This window comes from Emydura macquarii, unplaced genomic scaffold (assembly GCF_026122565.2).
Source record: "Emydura macquarii macquarii isolate MOO-44397 ecotype Brisbane River unplaced genomic scaffold, CSIRO-AGI_Emac_v2 contig_2531, whole genome shotgun sequence".
Lineage (NCBI taxonomy): Eukaryota > Metazoa > Chordata > Testudines > Chelidae > Emydura > Emydura macquarii.
The window spans coordinates 7,687,143-7,703,844 of record NW_027132668.1 but is presented as its reverse complement, the minus strand read 5'-3'; the positions used below and the strand labels follow the sequence as shown (position 1 = coordinate 7,703,844).

Below are 16,702 nucleotides of genomic sequence, written 5' to 3'. Positions count from 1 at the left end.
TTGGAATAAAATTCTCTCTCACCACCAAGAGAAAAATATTTTTTATTATTTTACAAAACAACTAGCATGAGCAACAGGTATTCTGTGCAAAAATAAAGAAGTTAGAAGAATGGACCCATTAGCAGAATATTCTACAAAAACAGAATTAAAATGGAGGAGGAGGACTTGGTTACCTAAATAAATTCTTATGCCTCAAGGGGAAATTCAAACAAGTACAATTACCAAAGGCCCAATTCTGAACAGCCATAGGTAATCACATTTCACACTTGCTGTACATTCATAAATCCTATAGCAATTAAAGTGAAGTTCCAGGTGTTCAGGACCTATCAGGCACGGGTCCTTAATGGTTAGAGAGGAGTTGAAGAGTGTCATAGCCAACCAAGATTATTAAAAAAAAAACCCAACAAAGCTTCAAATAAATGGGAGTTTATTTCACCTGCCCTTGACTTAAGCATTGTTTCTGCCCCTGAAGAATGATTAAGCACCACTGATGGACACTTGCTTTTGACAGATAAATAATTATGGGATTATAAAGGGATGTCAGCACATGTGACATTTGAGAAAGGTGAGGCAGGCTTTTTAAAGATTGTTGCTGAAATTTTGCAAATGTTTCATCATCATAAATTGGGAATGTTCAGGTTTCTTTTCCTGCCAAGATACTTCAGGATTTGTAGAAGCTAACTTTAAAAAGGGAGTACTCTGTGGTTGGTCTAGTCGGCAGGCCCAGTCCCCGTAGGGAAGGAGGAATGAACAGTTCTTTTGTATTCCAGTACTGAACGTAACCAAGTCATTAACAGTTTCCACTGTGTGATCTTGAGAAACAGTTCCACTGACAAGTCGAGTCTTTTATGAGTATGCCTCCATATGAGGTGCAGTAAACTCAACACACTGTAGAAAGTGGAGGGAATGGGTTCTGCTTACTGACCACAAGCTTCTGATGTTGATGAGATATATATCCTTTAATGTGACCCTGACAGAGTTGAAAAGAAAGAAGTTTTAGTATTGGAAGCTGGTAACAAGTTTCTTTTTGCTATCCTAGGTCTCGATCCAGCAAAGCATGTGTGCTTAACTTTAGATTCATGAGTAGTCCCACTGACTTCAAATAATATAAATGAAAGCTATACTTTTATTAAGTCAACAGGACTACTCACACACTTAAGTTAAACACACAAATAAGTGCTTTGCTGGACAGGGACCTTAAACATGCCCATGAACTTTGAATTTGCTGTTACTGACAAGCCTTCCTTGTAATTGCCAATTTACATTTTGAGCTGTCTCCACAAGGAAAAGGACTATAGATTTCCAATCTACTCCTGGATTACCCAGTTTTAAGACCAAAGTCTTAATTAAGCTCTTCATTTAAAGGCTATTAACTCATCTTCATTCATGTGCACTAGATCCTTACTAGAGTCAGTAAACTAGTTTATGTCCCTCCTTTTTTTACATCTTTTCCCTACAATGTTAAAAAATGTAGCTCGTGAACTCTTATGAGCACCTCTATTTTTAGGATGTCAAATCAGGACTCCCAGGTCCAATTTAACTCAAATTTAGTAGAAATATACTACCTCAGCCCTAGTCATAACTTACCAATTTTGAAACTGAGTTTGTGGATTTTAACAAAGGGCCAAGATAAGATTTATAATGGAAACTCAATTGCAATCCTGTCTTCCGTATTCAAGGCAAGAATTAGAGCATAAGAATCTTCACTGTAGTAAGATAAAGACATTCACACGAGAGGCACAACTGAGTACAAGTATAATGCAAAAGCAGCTCCACAAAAACCTACACCCTTTAGACTTCCTATTGGTGTTACCCTTCTGTAATTAACCTTCCTGCTGTGTGTAATCATTTCTACTACTAGTGTGCCAAGGCAAAGCAATCAATGATGAACACATACCATGTATATAAGATTAGCCAAAATACACTGGACTTCATCAATATCAACATCTTCCACCTGCATGAATTTCAGGGCAACCAGAAAGGCATCTAGAGATAGTTGATGAGTTTTAAGTAGCAAATATCTGAATGATGAAAACAGAAATACACTTCAGTTATTCCAGCACAATCACTGCAAAATCCTGGTTCTCTGTGCACAAGGGCCCTTCTACCATAATTCATTTTGTTTAAGCTCTGGCCTCTCAGGGAGATATAAAGAACAAGGGACTGTGGATGTTTTTAATTAAATTCTGTGGTGAAACCAAATTAAGATCACCCTTGCACAAAATGAGATTTCTACTCTGCTTACACTTTCTTAAACAGGTTCCTGTAGGTGATGATTTTCAGCTTCTCAAGGATCAAGAAGATACCACAGCGAATGAAGAAGGTCTCATGTTTTGTCAGAGCATCATTCAATAGCAGAAGATTTCCTTCACTAAAATGACAGAAAACATGAAAGTATCATGAGAAGGTCTGACTATGGGGAGATGAAATATTTAACTCAATGGGTATTTCTCACATACTATAAAAACCTTTCACTTAATACTATTTTGAACAAAAACAAATGTGATCCAATAAATACACTGTACCTCACAGCCTTAGTTACTTCAGCAAACTGCATAAGGTCATACTTTTTCAAAAGCTGAACTGTTGGCATGTGGCCCTGAAAAGTAAGCAGAGTTAATTTTCCAGGATAAATTTAAATATATTTCCAATCAATCATCTATAAAAACAATGTCAAAAGAATAAATATAAATATTTATCTACTTTTTTTTTTTTTTTTTCCTGAAAAAGTAGAGGTGAATGAGGTATTTTAGGTCCCAATACACTACATCTCTAATCATGCCAACAAACAGTTGTCTGGCATAGTTACACGAGTGTGCATTTTAAAACTTTCAAAAACTTTTTTTATTATAAAACTTGTATTACAGAGTAGGATGTGAAGCATGTTAGACTGTTCAAATTTTATACTTGTGTTGCACTCCACTCTACGAACAGAAAACTGTTTTAGAACTCATACACCACTAATCCTGGTAGTGAACTGTGTGTCAGTACAGTTAAGTTTATTGACGGTCTACCCTAGATATTTTCCTTAATTTCTCCTTGTGGATTTTTAATGTCCTTTCTTAAAAAAAAGTTAGTTTGAAGCGACAAAATTCATTCTCCTTGTATCAGGTCTGATGAGACTTTGAACCACATAAATATCAAAAAGGAATTTGTGTTTTTTAATTTACACAGCAGAGATTAGATTGCCCATCAACTCATTCAGCACTGAAGCAGTTAGTTGGATCCTATGCCATTGGTAATCCCTTTACTGGTTGGAGAATCAGACAAGAAGTGAAACAGAACTCTGTGTGAGCAAAGAACCACTGGTGCTATTTTAGTGCATTTTTTAAATAAGTATTAAATTCGGAAGCTTATAATGATCTTGCTGAGCTGGGCTTTCTATATGGCAAAACTGCTCTAGAAGAGAGAAGACAGTAATTTAAAGTACTAAAGGATCTGGTTATCAAAAACCTTGGATTTCTGTTTCAGGCCACTAATAATAGGTTTAGCATTCCCATCCCAGTCCCCATTTTAGATATCACAAGACCTCATTTTATGTAATTAATCGTGACTATTCAAAAGACCTCCAAGACCGGAACAAAAGAAAGGAGTGAATTCATCAAACGTCAGGATCAAGGTTCTCTACCTGGCAATTCCTCCAGCACCCTATTCAGAGGGTATATATACCAGGTAACGGAAGGGCATGAAGGAAGGAGTCCTTCCTCTTCAGACCTGCTCAAATAGACTCTGCAGACCTTTACATACACCTTGCCTCTCATGGGGTGGGAAAATGGAAGGATCTGCCCTATCAGATCTGCATCTCCCCTGGTCCACACCTACATAGGGGACTGCTATGGAGCGATAATCCTGCCCTCCTCTTATACAGTGTAATGGCCCCAGTTACACTGCTAGGGGTGCCTCTTTCGCTATGAAGCTAAGAGCAGAATTTGCAATTAGGAGCTGTGTGGGGAATCTTGCTTTTTATTATTCAAGGAGGTAATTTACAAATTCAAATAATTCTTTTAAGGTTGTAAAGTTTTTTGTTTTTTCTTTTTTGCAATTAAATTACAATTCAACTGTTTCAAGCATGTGCTTGACAGACCATATTCCCAGGCCTTGATCGTACATGATCTGAATGGGCTGACTCCTGAATCTGGATAGGGCCCCCGATAGCTTCTGAATAACAATCAGGGGAAGTCATGCCATATTAGATGTCAGCTTGCTCATTTGTCCCACATTGACTGATTTGGAAGTAGAGAGCTAAACCACTCACCAATAACATTTTTACTGGCAAAAGATAAATTAAGATCATCCTTTTGTTTTTCTGACTTGAGCGGTGACAATGCTCAAAGGCGAATGACAGATACTCTTCAGCTGTAGACACAGAAAAAGGATCAGCAGATCAACAGCAAAATGGGTTGACCATAAACATATTGTTTGACTATGTGTAACTGTAGTGTTATCCTATGGTTTGAGCCTGTCAAAACATTTTATCCCATATTTACAATAACCTAGAAGCATTAACACAGGAGCTATGTCAATCTAAATTGCACACTAACTATAATATAATAATAAAACCACTGGTTACTTTTTAAAAAGGTCACTGAGACGATATCCTGATACTCTACATTTCAGATGTAGCAGTTGCAAAATCAAACCACATTATGAAAAGAATTCCAGCTCAATTTAGCAAAGTTACTGGTACGGGGGGGAGGAGGGATTTCAAGATATTTACATTTCCCAAAATTATGTGTTAGGGTTCTTCTTCAAGGGAGTCAGACAGCACATAATGTGTGTGTTTGTAAATATATGCCCAAATTGTGCAAGTGATTATAAAAGACTGACGTGCAAAAGATTGGAAGTGTCCTTACTTGCAAAGGATTAGATTATGCAACTTTACTCCTGGGATACTCAAACAAGTAGCCCTACCATTCACCAAAATGAGTAAAAGCTGCACAATCTAGCCCTAAGGCATCAAATAATATTACTACTGAGGTCCGGTCTACACTTACCTGGTGATTCGGCGGCAGTCTACGGGAATTATGCAAGTTACACAGAGTAGTTTGCGTAACTCCTGTTGACTGCTATGCTTCCCTTCTGCACGGCGTCTTCACTGCACTGCACCATTTGACAGGGTGGTTTTACTGTGTCGATTTCTGGATCGATTGAGCAGGTCTTCACTGATCGCTCAGTCGATCCAGATAGTGCATTGATTTTGAAGGCACGTTATTGACCTAAGAAGCTAAATAGTATGGTACACTTTGTTGGAAGTTTGCTGAACAAGCTACATCCAAAAGGGCAAGAAAGCTGTAAACTTCTATAAACTTGTCATATATACATAAACCAGAAGGTATCTTGCTGGACACTCACCCAGAAAGCATGTTTTAGTAATGTGTGTACCAAATGTATAAAGTGTACGCTAAAGAAGAGTTCGGAGATGTACTCAGTTTTGAAATATTTACATGTTGCAATTAAAATTGTAATGTAATCCATACTCTAATCTGGTTGAGCCTGCAGCAAATCCCTTTGCATCTTGTCCCTGGACTGACCGAATGAAAGTCACACTGCACAACAACTGGTTTCCATAACAGGTTTTGAGTCACACATAAAACATATCAGCTGGTCTTCACTCCCAGCAGTGAGAGTATAAATCTGTTCTACTGACATACAGTACCTTGCTTAAAATCACTGTCAAACATTGCCTTACGTCCAACGTAGTATTTGTATGTAACTCTCTGTGCCATACTGTATTCATCTTTCAGATTTGAGCTGTCAATAGCTCTAATTAATGGTTTACATAGATGAAGTTTGTTAATCTGCGAAGAAAGTCACATGATTGATTGAAAGGTGTATCAATGTAGCACTATGTGAGAAACAAGGGACTTGATTTAGAACATGAAATACAAAGAAAACAAGCTTACTAGACTTGGATCATACCTTAAAATAAATTTTAAACAGCTGATTCACCAGAAACAACATGCCCCACTTTTTGGAATCATCGATGCCAGCTCGACTGTTACAAAAGATAAAATATTAGAAATGAAAGTTTTAGGAAAATACATATTTTGCTCTTAGAATGAATTCCCACCATAGGCTTTTAATCCATATTTTTAAACAAATGTTCTTCTGTTACAAACAAAAGGCAAGTTTTAGACCATACAATATTCATCAAAAGAGTGCCAATCCCATTTCAATTTATAATCCTTGTTAATTTTAAGATTGCTCAGCAGTGTTCCCCATCAACACAATCACTACAAATCAAGGAAGTCACCTGGTAAGACAACAAGAGAATCCACCCCAACCTCAAGTCACCTGTCTTACCATTCCACACACTTCTTATAGCCACCAACAATGTACACATCCCCCGCCTCAGAATTTTACTCACTGCACAACCTTAACTCCAATCACAGCAAAATGAAGGTATCTTACGGGGAGAATGATTTTATTATGAAATTCTACATAGTGTTGTTTATTTCCTCCAAAAATACTCAGACTGCAATTAAGTTTGTATACCTGGATGAGATTTTTAAGAAACTTTATGTGTGATTTTGAGAGTGGTTGCACACTGGAAGTGAAACAGAGCTTGTAGAGAAGAGAAATCTAAGTGTACTTTGGTATTATGATATCTGGGAGGTATGGAGATTAATCTTAGGCTTTTTGGTTTCTAGTGACTGTGTTGAGAGGAAATATCTGAGTGATCTTTAGTTTATTTAGGAATTTCCCTGGATTTTAAGCTAATGATGGAGGTTTAAATAAGTTTGTGAATAAAGTCTGGAGGAGGACAGCCTTGCTATGATAGAGGTTACAAGGTATTCTGTAATAGAGGTACACTGGGGTTCACTACAGTGAAATTCCCCTTCTGTGGCCTTCTGCATGTGCCTGAGAATTACAGCTGTTTGCAATATTGGAAGGGGAGAAAGAATGAAGAAGCCTTTTCTCCATGTTGAAAATATTAAAAATGTTAAGAATGGAAAATTGAAGATTAAAGTAAAACTCCATCTTCTCCCCGTCCCACTGTGATGGCATGTACAAACTCCACACTGGAACAGGACAGAGAGTTAACTGATTGTCTTAGCAGAGTGGGATGTAAATTAGTCCCTTTTGCAACATCTGCTAGAAATATCAAGCCTAAAGAGAAGCCTCTCCAGCTGTAGCTGATATTCAGGAGAGAACACAGCATAAAGGGAAGGAAGCAGGCAACAAATGTGACTGTCCTGACCTTGATATGATCTTGATTAATTCAAAGAATTAGTTCTTATGCTTTACAAATGGGGAAAGTTATTTAAAATTTCTTAATGATTCAACATGAGATCTAGAAAAGATTTCACTCACGTGTCACTGGCACAGACTCGAAAACAGCTCATCAGCAATTCTGCTGCTTTTTCCAACATGTCACCAACTTTGCTTTTCCCTTTCTTCAACAGCTGTTGATCGGCCTAGTATGCATGGTGAGAGACACAGCATGTATGCCCATGTCTAGCTTCATTTTGTTAAAAGCAGTAAGTAAACGAGTTCTTTAAACACAGTCTCTTGCCACCCCAACATACTGCAGGTATTAAAATATCTTTTGAGAGGTTCTGAACACCCGCCACTCATTAACTGAAGTAAATGAGAATAGAGGTTGTTCAGAACTTTGCAAGAGATGCATAGTGCATTGCAGGGTTGGGCTCTAATGCAGCATTCAAACATTTATATTTAGGCATAGCATATCATACATATCATGTAAGACTAGAGAGATATGAAAGGTGGATTAACTAGTGTAGAACTTCACCTATGAGTAGGGGTGAATTTAAGACAAATCAGTGGACTTAACATAGAAGGGGGTTTGCCTTGTGAATTAAGTGTTGTTTTAACTTTGATTCTTGTTCACATTTTCCCCCACCTTTAACGACCCTAAAAACAAATGCAAACAGGACAAGAAAAGAAATGGAGACTCATCTTTGTTATTGAAGATATATCTACTCAAATGCCTCTTTAGCTGTCATACAGTGCCAATCTAGTTAGTGCACAAACACCTTCAATATGATAAACTAAAAAACTCCTGTACAGACTCTCCAATTCAGGTTTCTCACAAGTAATATATGGACCCAAATACACAAATGGTCTTATCAAGATTGGGTCCTCAGGCTGGATGTGGTTGTAACAAATGTAGGAACTACTTGCTACCCTGTTCAGACCATTTCCTCCTCCAGGCAGAAATAAAGTATTTCCTCATTGCAACACTAACTACCACAATGGTCACCCACAGAGAATTTTTAAACCCTATCAAAGTCAAAAAGTTTCTTGGAGAAAATTCTATCCAATCAAGAAGCCAGGGAGGAAAAGCATTACTGAGGTAATTAAGTCATGCCCCACAGAGCTTTTCTGAACCATAAATCACTCTATAAACCCAGGCTGACTTCAGTGAGACTTGCAAATTCTCAGCACCTCCCAGGATCATGGTCAAAAATAAGAGGTAGTTAGAGTAAACAACTTATATTATTGCAAGTCTAAGATGAATTTTGCAAAGAGAGAAACTCTAAGTATATACCATTTGCAACACCAGCTTATCTGAAAGGGAGAATCTGAAGTTTAAGATACTTCACAGTCAAATAAATTCTGTATGGACAGATAGAGTACATGAAGTTGTTATACAACAAGTTTCCTGTCTACTTACATTATTCGCAAATATTCGGAGGTCAAGTGCTACAGCATACATAATTGGCAAAGCCCTAGAAAAGCAAAGAAACAATACATTTAGTATGCGTGGGCAACCAAAGCTATACTACAGGTAAAGCCATCACAAGTTATATTTTAGTCCATATTCAGGTAAGCGTTCTGAATGGGTATTCAATTTCCTAAATATCCAGTTTTCCTTTTCTTAAATCCTACAAAAATCACATTTTAAACAGGAAAATGTCATTTAAAAATTCAGTGTTTTACACATCTTTACTTGCAGTAAACGAATAATGAATTTAATTTTTCTCCAGGTGACAAACTGTCAAGCAGAAAATCATCCTGCAATCAATACTTTACTTAAAGGGAAACAAAGTAAGTTTGCTAAACAATTTGAATATGTAAACTATTGGACAAATAGACAAGAACAGATTGTATAGGGGACGCAAGCCCACAAATTCAAAAGGGCAAGGGGAGATAAAACAGTTTTAATTAGTAAATAACTGGTTTATAAAACAAACAAATCATTAGATAAATGAAAGTTATTTTCATGGTAGTATCTTAACTGAATTATGTTTGCATTTTGGGATGAAAGGTAGCAGTAGCAATCACCTAGAATTTATTCACCTGTCTAGTTACTAACATAACTACATTTATAAAGTACTTACCAGTTTTCTTCTTTATGTGCTTGAAATGCTCGCAGGAATGATGTGTTGTATTTAGGAGAACATAACACACTACACTTTACAAAGTGACCCATGAAGTAAAATGGGATAGATATGAGAGACTATATGGTATGCCATGTTTCTGAGTGTAGAAGATTGCAAAAAAGGCAACAGATCAGGGAGTGTAGGGAAGAGTCCAGCTCTACTGTATGCTACCACCTTTACCCTGACTGAGGAAGCAGGTGCCCTGCAAATGGGAATGGGAGAGGCCCAAAGAAGAGAACAGGACAGTGGCTCTCTGCAATATCATCCTCCTCTCTACATTCTGGGGGGACTCCTGTAGGAGACTAATTCTTGGGCTTGTGGGCACATGGTACATTTTTTTGAGCCCTGTGGAGAGGTGAAAGGCGAAATTTTATTTGTGTTTCATTAGTTAAAGTTTAAATAGCTGAAATATGTGAAATGAAACCACATTTATATTTTGTAATTCCATCACATTCGAAAGAATATCCCCCTCCTCAAACATGGTGTTATCCCAGATACACACATTTATGAGCTCTCAAATGAACTGATGGAAAAGGATATTGTACTATAACTGTTTGGCATTTGTAAGCTTCGATAAAGTCATGGTTTCCAACAGCATAAGTACATCTGTCAAAAAGAAAAAGGGGAAGCATTAAGGAGGACAATGAAAAGTGGCTCATATTTAAGAGTTTGGCTTAATATATTAGTCTTTTTTCTCTATAGCTAAACTAAAGCTTTGCAGTTTATTTTAGTAACAGTGACAGGCTTTTTAGAAGTATTCTAAAACAGCAATAAAAATATTTTAATTGAATGCTGAGTGACAATGTCAAACTGGCAATTGAACATGGCAATGTATTATGCAGCAATAGATCTGAATTCATCAGTTTTAAATGACCTCTCTACAACTGTCATTCAATATAAACTAGAGAGAGAAATTTGCAAGGTTCTTGACTGCTTTTTTAAGATGAGATTTTTTAAATTTTCGTTCATTTCAAGAAATATTTTGGATACTACAGATGCTTAAGAGTGCCCTACCAGTTTTCATAGGTTTATAATCAACTTTTCCTATTTAAGAAATTTCTCTTTCCCCTGTTGCTGTTTGCTGTCTGTTCACTTTCACTTCTGCTGTTGCTATTAAGCAAACCCACTTTTGCAGGGCCTGGAAAAGGGCACAGACCATCAATGAGACGGTAACATGGACTATACATAAAGTGCTATCAAAATCTATAAAGTAAAACTAAAAAAAAGAGAGAAATCAGTAAATGTTTCTGTATCATCTACTTATAGTAATTTTAGAGATTACTTATAACAGTAGCAAGTACAAAATTTTCCAATGGAGGTATGATTCTTCCCTCCTCCCCCCCAATTTGACAGTGCCCTTTCAAATCAGTCAGATCAATTCATGGAGTCCCTTCCTCTTCCTAGCTGGATACATCAGAATTCAAACTCTCATTCTCAGTCCATATTTACCTTAAGTGAGCAGCAAACATTTCATCATATGGTGGCTCCAGAACTTGTTGACATTTGTCTTCTGGAGATGGAAGCTAATTATAGAACAAATCAGTGGAGCATTAAATGTATAAAATTGCACTAAAATAGAAAAACAATCATATATGCACATTTTATCATACTAATAGTTTTTTTTATACATACAAGCCTTGGCTATATATTAGAATATTAACAGTTATACGTACTATAGTGTAAAAATGGAAACTTGAGGAGAGTCAATGATGAGGAAGGGAAAGAGCATGCAGTGGAATGAGATCAAAAGATAATCAAGGGGAAAGAGAGAGAAACCAAATGAGAAAGGTGTGCTGCTCTGGCTCGTTAAACAATAATTTTTTCAATAAAAAGGAGAGAGAGAGCAAAATGAGACAACACAAAAAAAAAAGGGAAAGGAAAAGAACAAGAGACATTTAGATTAGTGACACTCAGAGCTCACTTCTCAGATACTACAGTGATGTATAAAAACTAGGGCTGTCAAACGATTAAAAAAATAATCATGATTAATCGAGAGATTAAAAAAATTAATCGCACTGTTAAACAATAGAATACCATTCATTTAAATATTTGTGGGTGTTTTTCTACATTTTAAAACATTGATTTCAAATACAACACAGAATACAAAGTGTACAGTGATCACTTTATATTTATTACAAATATTTGCATTGTAAAAAAAATAGTAGTATTTTTCAATTCACCTCATACAAGTGCTATAATGCAATCTCTATCATGAAAGTGCAACTTACAAATAGATTTTTTTTTTGGTTACATAACTGCACTCTCAAACAAAATAATGCTAAACTGTAGAGTCTACAAGTCTACTCTGTTGTACTTCTTGTTTAGACAAACAAGGTTATTTACATTTATGGGAGATAATGCTGCCCGCTTATTATTTACAATGTCACCTGAAAGTCAGAACAGGCGTTTGCATGGCACTGTTGTAGCCGGCATTGTAAGGTATTTATGTGTTAGGTATGCTTCCATGCTGAGGACAGGTTCTGCTTGATAATGATCCAAAGCAGAGAGGACTGATGCATGTTCATTTTCATCATCTGAGTCAGATGCCACCAACAGAAGGTTGATTTTCTTTTTTGGTGGTGTGGATTCTGCAGTTTCTGCATCGGAGTGTTGCTCTTTTAAGACTTCTGACAGCATGTTCCACACCTCATCCTGTTCAGATTTTGGAAGGCACTTGAGATTCTTAAATCTTGGATCAAGTACTGTAGCTATCTTTGGAAATCTCATATTATTATTTTCTTTGTGTTTTGTCAAATCTGCAGTGAAAGTGTTCTTTAATTGAACAACATGTGCTGGGTCGTTATCTGAGACTGCCATAACAAAAAATACATGGCAGAATGTGGGTAAAACCACAGAGCAGGCGACATACAATTCTCCTCCAATGAGTTGTCACAAATTTAATTAATGCGTTGTTTTTTTTAAACAAGTGTCATCAGCACAGAAGCATGTCCTCTGGAAGGGTGGACCAAGCACGAAGGGACATGCTAAACATTTGTATGTCTGGCATGTAAATACCTTGCAATGCCGGCTACCAAAGTCTCATGCCTGTTCTCACTTTTGGGTGACATTGTAAATAAGAAGCGGGCAGCATTATCTCCCATAACTGTACACAAACTTGTTTCATCTCAGCGATTGGCTGAACAAGAAGTAGGACTGAATGGACTTGCAGGTGCTTAAAGATTTACATTGTTTTGTTTTTAGTGCAGTTATGTAACCAAAAAAAAAATCTATATTTGTAATTTGCACTTTCACGATAAAAAGATTGTACTATAGAACTTGTATGAGGTGAACTGAAAACTACTATTTATCTTTTTTACAGTGCAAATATTTGTAATAAAAATATATAGTGAGCACTATACACTTTGTGCTGTAATTGAAATCAATATATTTTAAAATGTAGAAAAACATGCAAAAATATTTATAATAAATTTAAATCTATTATTGTTTAACAGTGCGATTAAAACTGATTAATAGCGATTAATTTTTTTAATAGAGTTAATTTGTTTTCAGTTAATCGCTTGAGTTAACTGTGATTAATTGACAGTCCTAATAAAAACCTGAATAAAAAAGAATAGAACATTCACATTTCATTGTATTTCTCTGGGAAGCAACCTACAATTGTGTTATGTAGTGCTGTGTAGGGGAAGAGGAGTGATGGATGCTAATAGCAATAGTCACTATTGGGATTCAAGTCATATGCTGCTTCCTGTTGACTCTGGATTAACTGCAGTTTTAAAAATTGTATACTGCACCGTTAAGGAAAGGTCTTATAGAATTTTAAAGGAAATTTTAAACCAGCCTAAGGAATTTTATAATAAGTATGTCATTCTCTATTGAAGTCTATAGCTTGTTTAAAAATTCTAGATAAAATATAACTTGATTAAACTGTAACTTGAACAGTTATTTTCTACAGAACTGTTTCTCACTTTTATATTTTGTAGGATTTTTTTTTCTTTATAAGAGCAGGCAATTGTTTTTTCTCCAGATCTCAAGTCTTAACTAAGCTCTCCTTTCTGGAACAAGAGGGTTTGGGATTGGTTTGTTGTGTGGGTTTTTTTGCCTGTATGTTTATTAAGCATGCTTTTTTTTCTGTATTAATTTTTTCAGAACTAACTGATTTTTTCCATCTAAGCCTCCAGAAATTTCATGCAAATGAGCAATTCCCTGAACCCTTTCAGAGACTCTCTGAAATTAATGGGGATCTGCCTCTGCCCCTGCAGGATTGGGGCCTTGGTTTGTTAGTGTAACTGATTCTTGTACCTGAAGCCTGGGATTTGCAACATGGGGATGCTTGAATGACACCAATTCTGCACAAAATAATCCATCTCTGGAATCAATGGCTTCTAGAACCTACACAAGAAAATTAAAGAAAAAATTATACACCTTAAGGAACAACATCTAGGCTTAACCATGTAACATATTGACACACATCTAATAAAAATCATCCTGTGATATTTGCATACTTGTCAATGCCTCTGCAAATATTAATTTCTCACATGCTATTGGTAAAGAGTTTAAGTTTGGAAGACACAAATTAAAATTCTGCACCAGGAAATAGTCAGACACCTTTATTTTTCCTTAATTGTACAAAGTGACTCAGATGAGTGACCTCATAAGACAATTATATGGGTCCATTCGTCGTTCGATGGCTGTAATTAGACAGAATTTAGAAACTCTGTATAACTACTGCAGGCAAACTTCAATGAATAAAAAGTACATTTGCATCCATAAATCAAGTTTTGAATATTTTACTATTTGAGTTGCTGAAAGGAAAGACAGTTTGGGTTTAATTAATTAGGGCTCTTAAATGTATTTCACATGAATAATGAATATTAGTATTAAACATAACCTAATCATAGAAAGACTAATCCTGCCTTCCCCACTCAGAAAAATCTTCCCCTTGAAATCAAAGTGAAGTTTTCTTAATTAAGAACTACAGGACTGGGGACACAGAATCTAGCTGAGCATTCTTTGTTCACGCTCTTAAATCAATGACAGTTTTGGATAGGATACAGGATTTGGCCCACAGCATTATTCTTGTCTATGCTAGTCAGGGAAATGTATTCCCATTTCTAAATCAGCAACAGAAACAAAATTAGTCCTAAAGTCAATTAAGAATTTCAGTGAAGAAATTAAGCATTATTAAAGTTAGATCAGTCCAAATATAATTAACAAGTTTAGTTCTATGTTGACAACTTTATCTTTAGATCATGCTTTATAAAAGAAAAGTTTGTTGCAAAATGCTCAATAAATAGAAAAATCTAAAATCAGAAAATGTGGTGAATAATCTGAAGAGAATCTGGAAAAGAAGATAGCACAACTGTGTTATTGCAGTTAAGAAGCCTGATGACAGAGCTACAGATTTAAGTTTCCAGAATGTCCTATCATGATCAAACATACTGCAATGCAAAGAAAATTTAAAGGGACATGATCAATTTAAAAATCACACATTTTGCCTTGTTTTGCAATGAATGATGTTTTAAATTATAACAGATTCCTTTTTTACAGTTTTACTTCATACATTTGACAACATGTTGGAGACAGTCATTTCATTGAGTCACTTACTATATTAAATTTGCTATGGGTTTCTTTTACTCAGGAACAGATGAGAGAAAAACCTTTTCTAAAGATAGGAAAATGTGATTGATAGAAATTGGGAATGGGATCTGGGCAGCTAATATTTAAACTTTTAGCTTCTTTTGTGGGACTGACCAAGTTTGACCTGTCTCATTAAGATGTTCAAGTAAGCGCATGTGTTACATTTGACAAGCACAGATCCTTTATAGCAAACATACTTAGACCCAGATCCTACAATCACATCCTTTAATGCAGACCCCAGTATCTATACAAAGCCTCATTGAGCATGTTTACACATCTAAATCACACTGCAACTGGGAGCAAGCCTCCTAGCCCAGAGTGGACAGACTCATGCTAGCCAGGCTTGAGCTAGCACACTAGAAATAGCAGCATGAAAGTTGCGGATCCACCAGATACTTAAGCTACCCCTGTGCTGCACCATCCAGTTGGTATTCTTAGCATGCTGGCTTGAGCCCAGCTAGTGCACATCTGTCTACCTGAGCTGGGAGGTTCACTCCCAGGTGCAGCGCAGGCATGCATACATACCCACTGAAGCCAACAGGGGTGCATAAAGATGTTGATGCCCAGGCTAACAGATCCTATCCCAGGCCTCCGCATTTTTAAGCGCCATATGAACGTTAATTTATTTCCGTAACAGCCCCAGCCGCTGCTTGCCTAATGATCACATCACCTACTCCCGCTGGGCTTTTCTTGACCAGGGTAAGTCACGTGTAACAAGGAGACGGCGCGGGGAAGCCTGGATCGATGGTGGCTGCACATAAACCCCACGTACCTGCTGCAAATACTGGTTGATGGTGATGTGCGCCATGGACAGGCCAGCGGGTCCAGGCAAGCGCTGGAAATCAAGGGGGGGCCCGGGCCGGTGCTGCCAAGGAAACAGAACAGCTTTAAACACCGCCCCCTCGCGCGCGCGCACACACACACACAGTCCGTCCGTCCGTCCGTCCCCCCCCACACACACACACACCCCTCCCGCGCAGCGTTCCCACGTCAAACCCGTCCCCAACCACTCAGCGCGCCCGCCCCTCCCCCTCCGAGCAGCCTCCGCCCGCAGCCGAAACGCCCAGTAGGAATGAGAGGCAGGGGGAGGGGCACCCAGGACGCGCTTCTAACGGCTCCGCTCCCCAGCCCCCCACTAACCCACCCGCCACTCGTCGCAGCGCCGCCTCCCTCCCGAGCATCACTCACAGCGCGTGGGCGGGACAGGCGCTCGGCGCAGCCTTTCCGGGCAGCACCGTACTGCGGGCGCTCACCCAGCCTCACACAAATCACGTGACGCCGGCCGGGCACGAGCAAGCAAGCCAGTCACGTGACGCGATGTAACCGCCCCCCCCCCCTTGAGTAAGCGACGTTGTTGTTGTTGTTGTTGCTGCAGTTTTCCTTGCAGGGCGGGGCCTGAGTCATCGTCCTCGCGCGGAGATGTTGGGGCGGGGCTAAGTGGCGAACGTCATTCGCGTGCCAAGCGCTCCGTCTCCCGTGTGTGGGGGATGGTGGTTTGTTGAGCCGGGAGCGGACCGCGCGGGCGAGGGAGGTCATCCCTTCAGCCGTGGTGGCCGCTGTGCATACCTATGCCGTCCGCACGGTGCTCCTGCACGCACCCGCCCGGAGAGCGCCTCTTCCTGGGGTCTCTGAGGCACCTATAGCTTGGAGGGCAGCTCGATGCAGGGGCCGGCTATCCTCGTCCTCCGTTATGTGGCATTTGGGAGAATGGGTCCAAAAACCTTCCCATGCTATGATCTAATGAGGCGTGTTTTAAA

The 16,702-nt window shown here is 38.2% G+C and overlaps 1 protein-coding gene across 2 annotated transcripts; it reads right to left on the bottom strand.

Annotated features, from left to right (window-relative positions):
- Window positions 1-26: 26 nt before the first annotated feature.
- On the bottom strand, window positions 27-16,287 carry PCID2 (PCI domain containing 2). Of its 2 annotated transcripts, XM_067563663.1 has the most exons (15): window positions 16,134-16,287; window positions 15,718-15,810; window positions 13,608-13,697; window positions 10,797-10,870; window positions 9,888-9,953; window positions 9,306-9,347; window positions 8,639-8,693; window positions 7,315-7,418; window positions 5,920-5,995; window positions 5,657-5,798; window positions 4,256-4,356; window positions 2,526-2,599; window positions 2,246-2,371; window positions 1,898-2,021; window positions 27-970 (listed from the first exon to the last, which is right to left on the bottom strand). In XM_067563663.1, exons 2-15 carry the CDS (start codon window positions 15,751-15,753, stop codon window positions 881-883), a joined length of 1,200 nt encoding a protein of 399 aa, XP_067419764.1. In that variant the 5' UTR covers window positions 15,754-15,810; window positions 16,134-16,287; the 3' UTR covers window positions 27-880. The 2 variants fall into 2 exon arrangements, with proteins under 2 accessions (XP_067419764.1, XP_067419763.1); XM_067563662.1 differs by lacking the exon at window positions 16,134-16,287 and having other exon boundaries at window positions 15,718-15,871.
- Window positions 16,288-16,702: the final 415 nt, after the last annotated feature.

What these genes read in the sequence shown, in the direction of transcription:
- PCID2 (XM_067563663.1), bottom strand. Translation starts at nt 15,753, where the DNA reads ATGGCGCACATCACCATCAACCAGTATTTGCAGCAG. An exon ending in TCCGAATATTTGCGAATAAT is followed by an intron (nt 7,419 to 8,638) that starts GTAAGTAGACAG and finishes CATGCATACTAG; the next exon opens with GCCGATCAACAGCTGTTGAA. An exon ending in CGAGTCTGTGCCAGTGACAC is followed by an intron (nt 5,996 to 7,314) that starts GTGAGTGAAATC and finishes CTTTTGTAACAG; the next exon opens with TCGAGCTGGCATCGATGATT.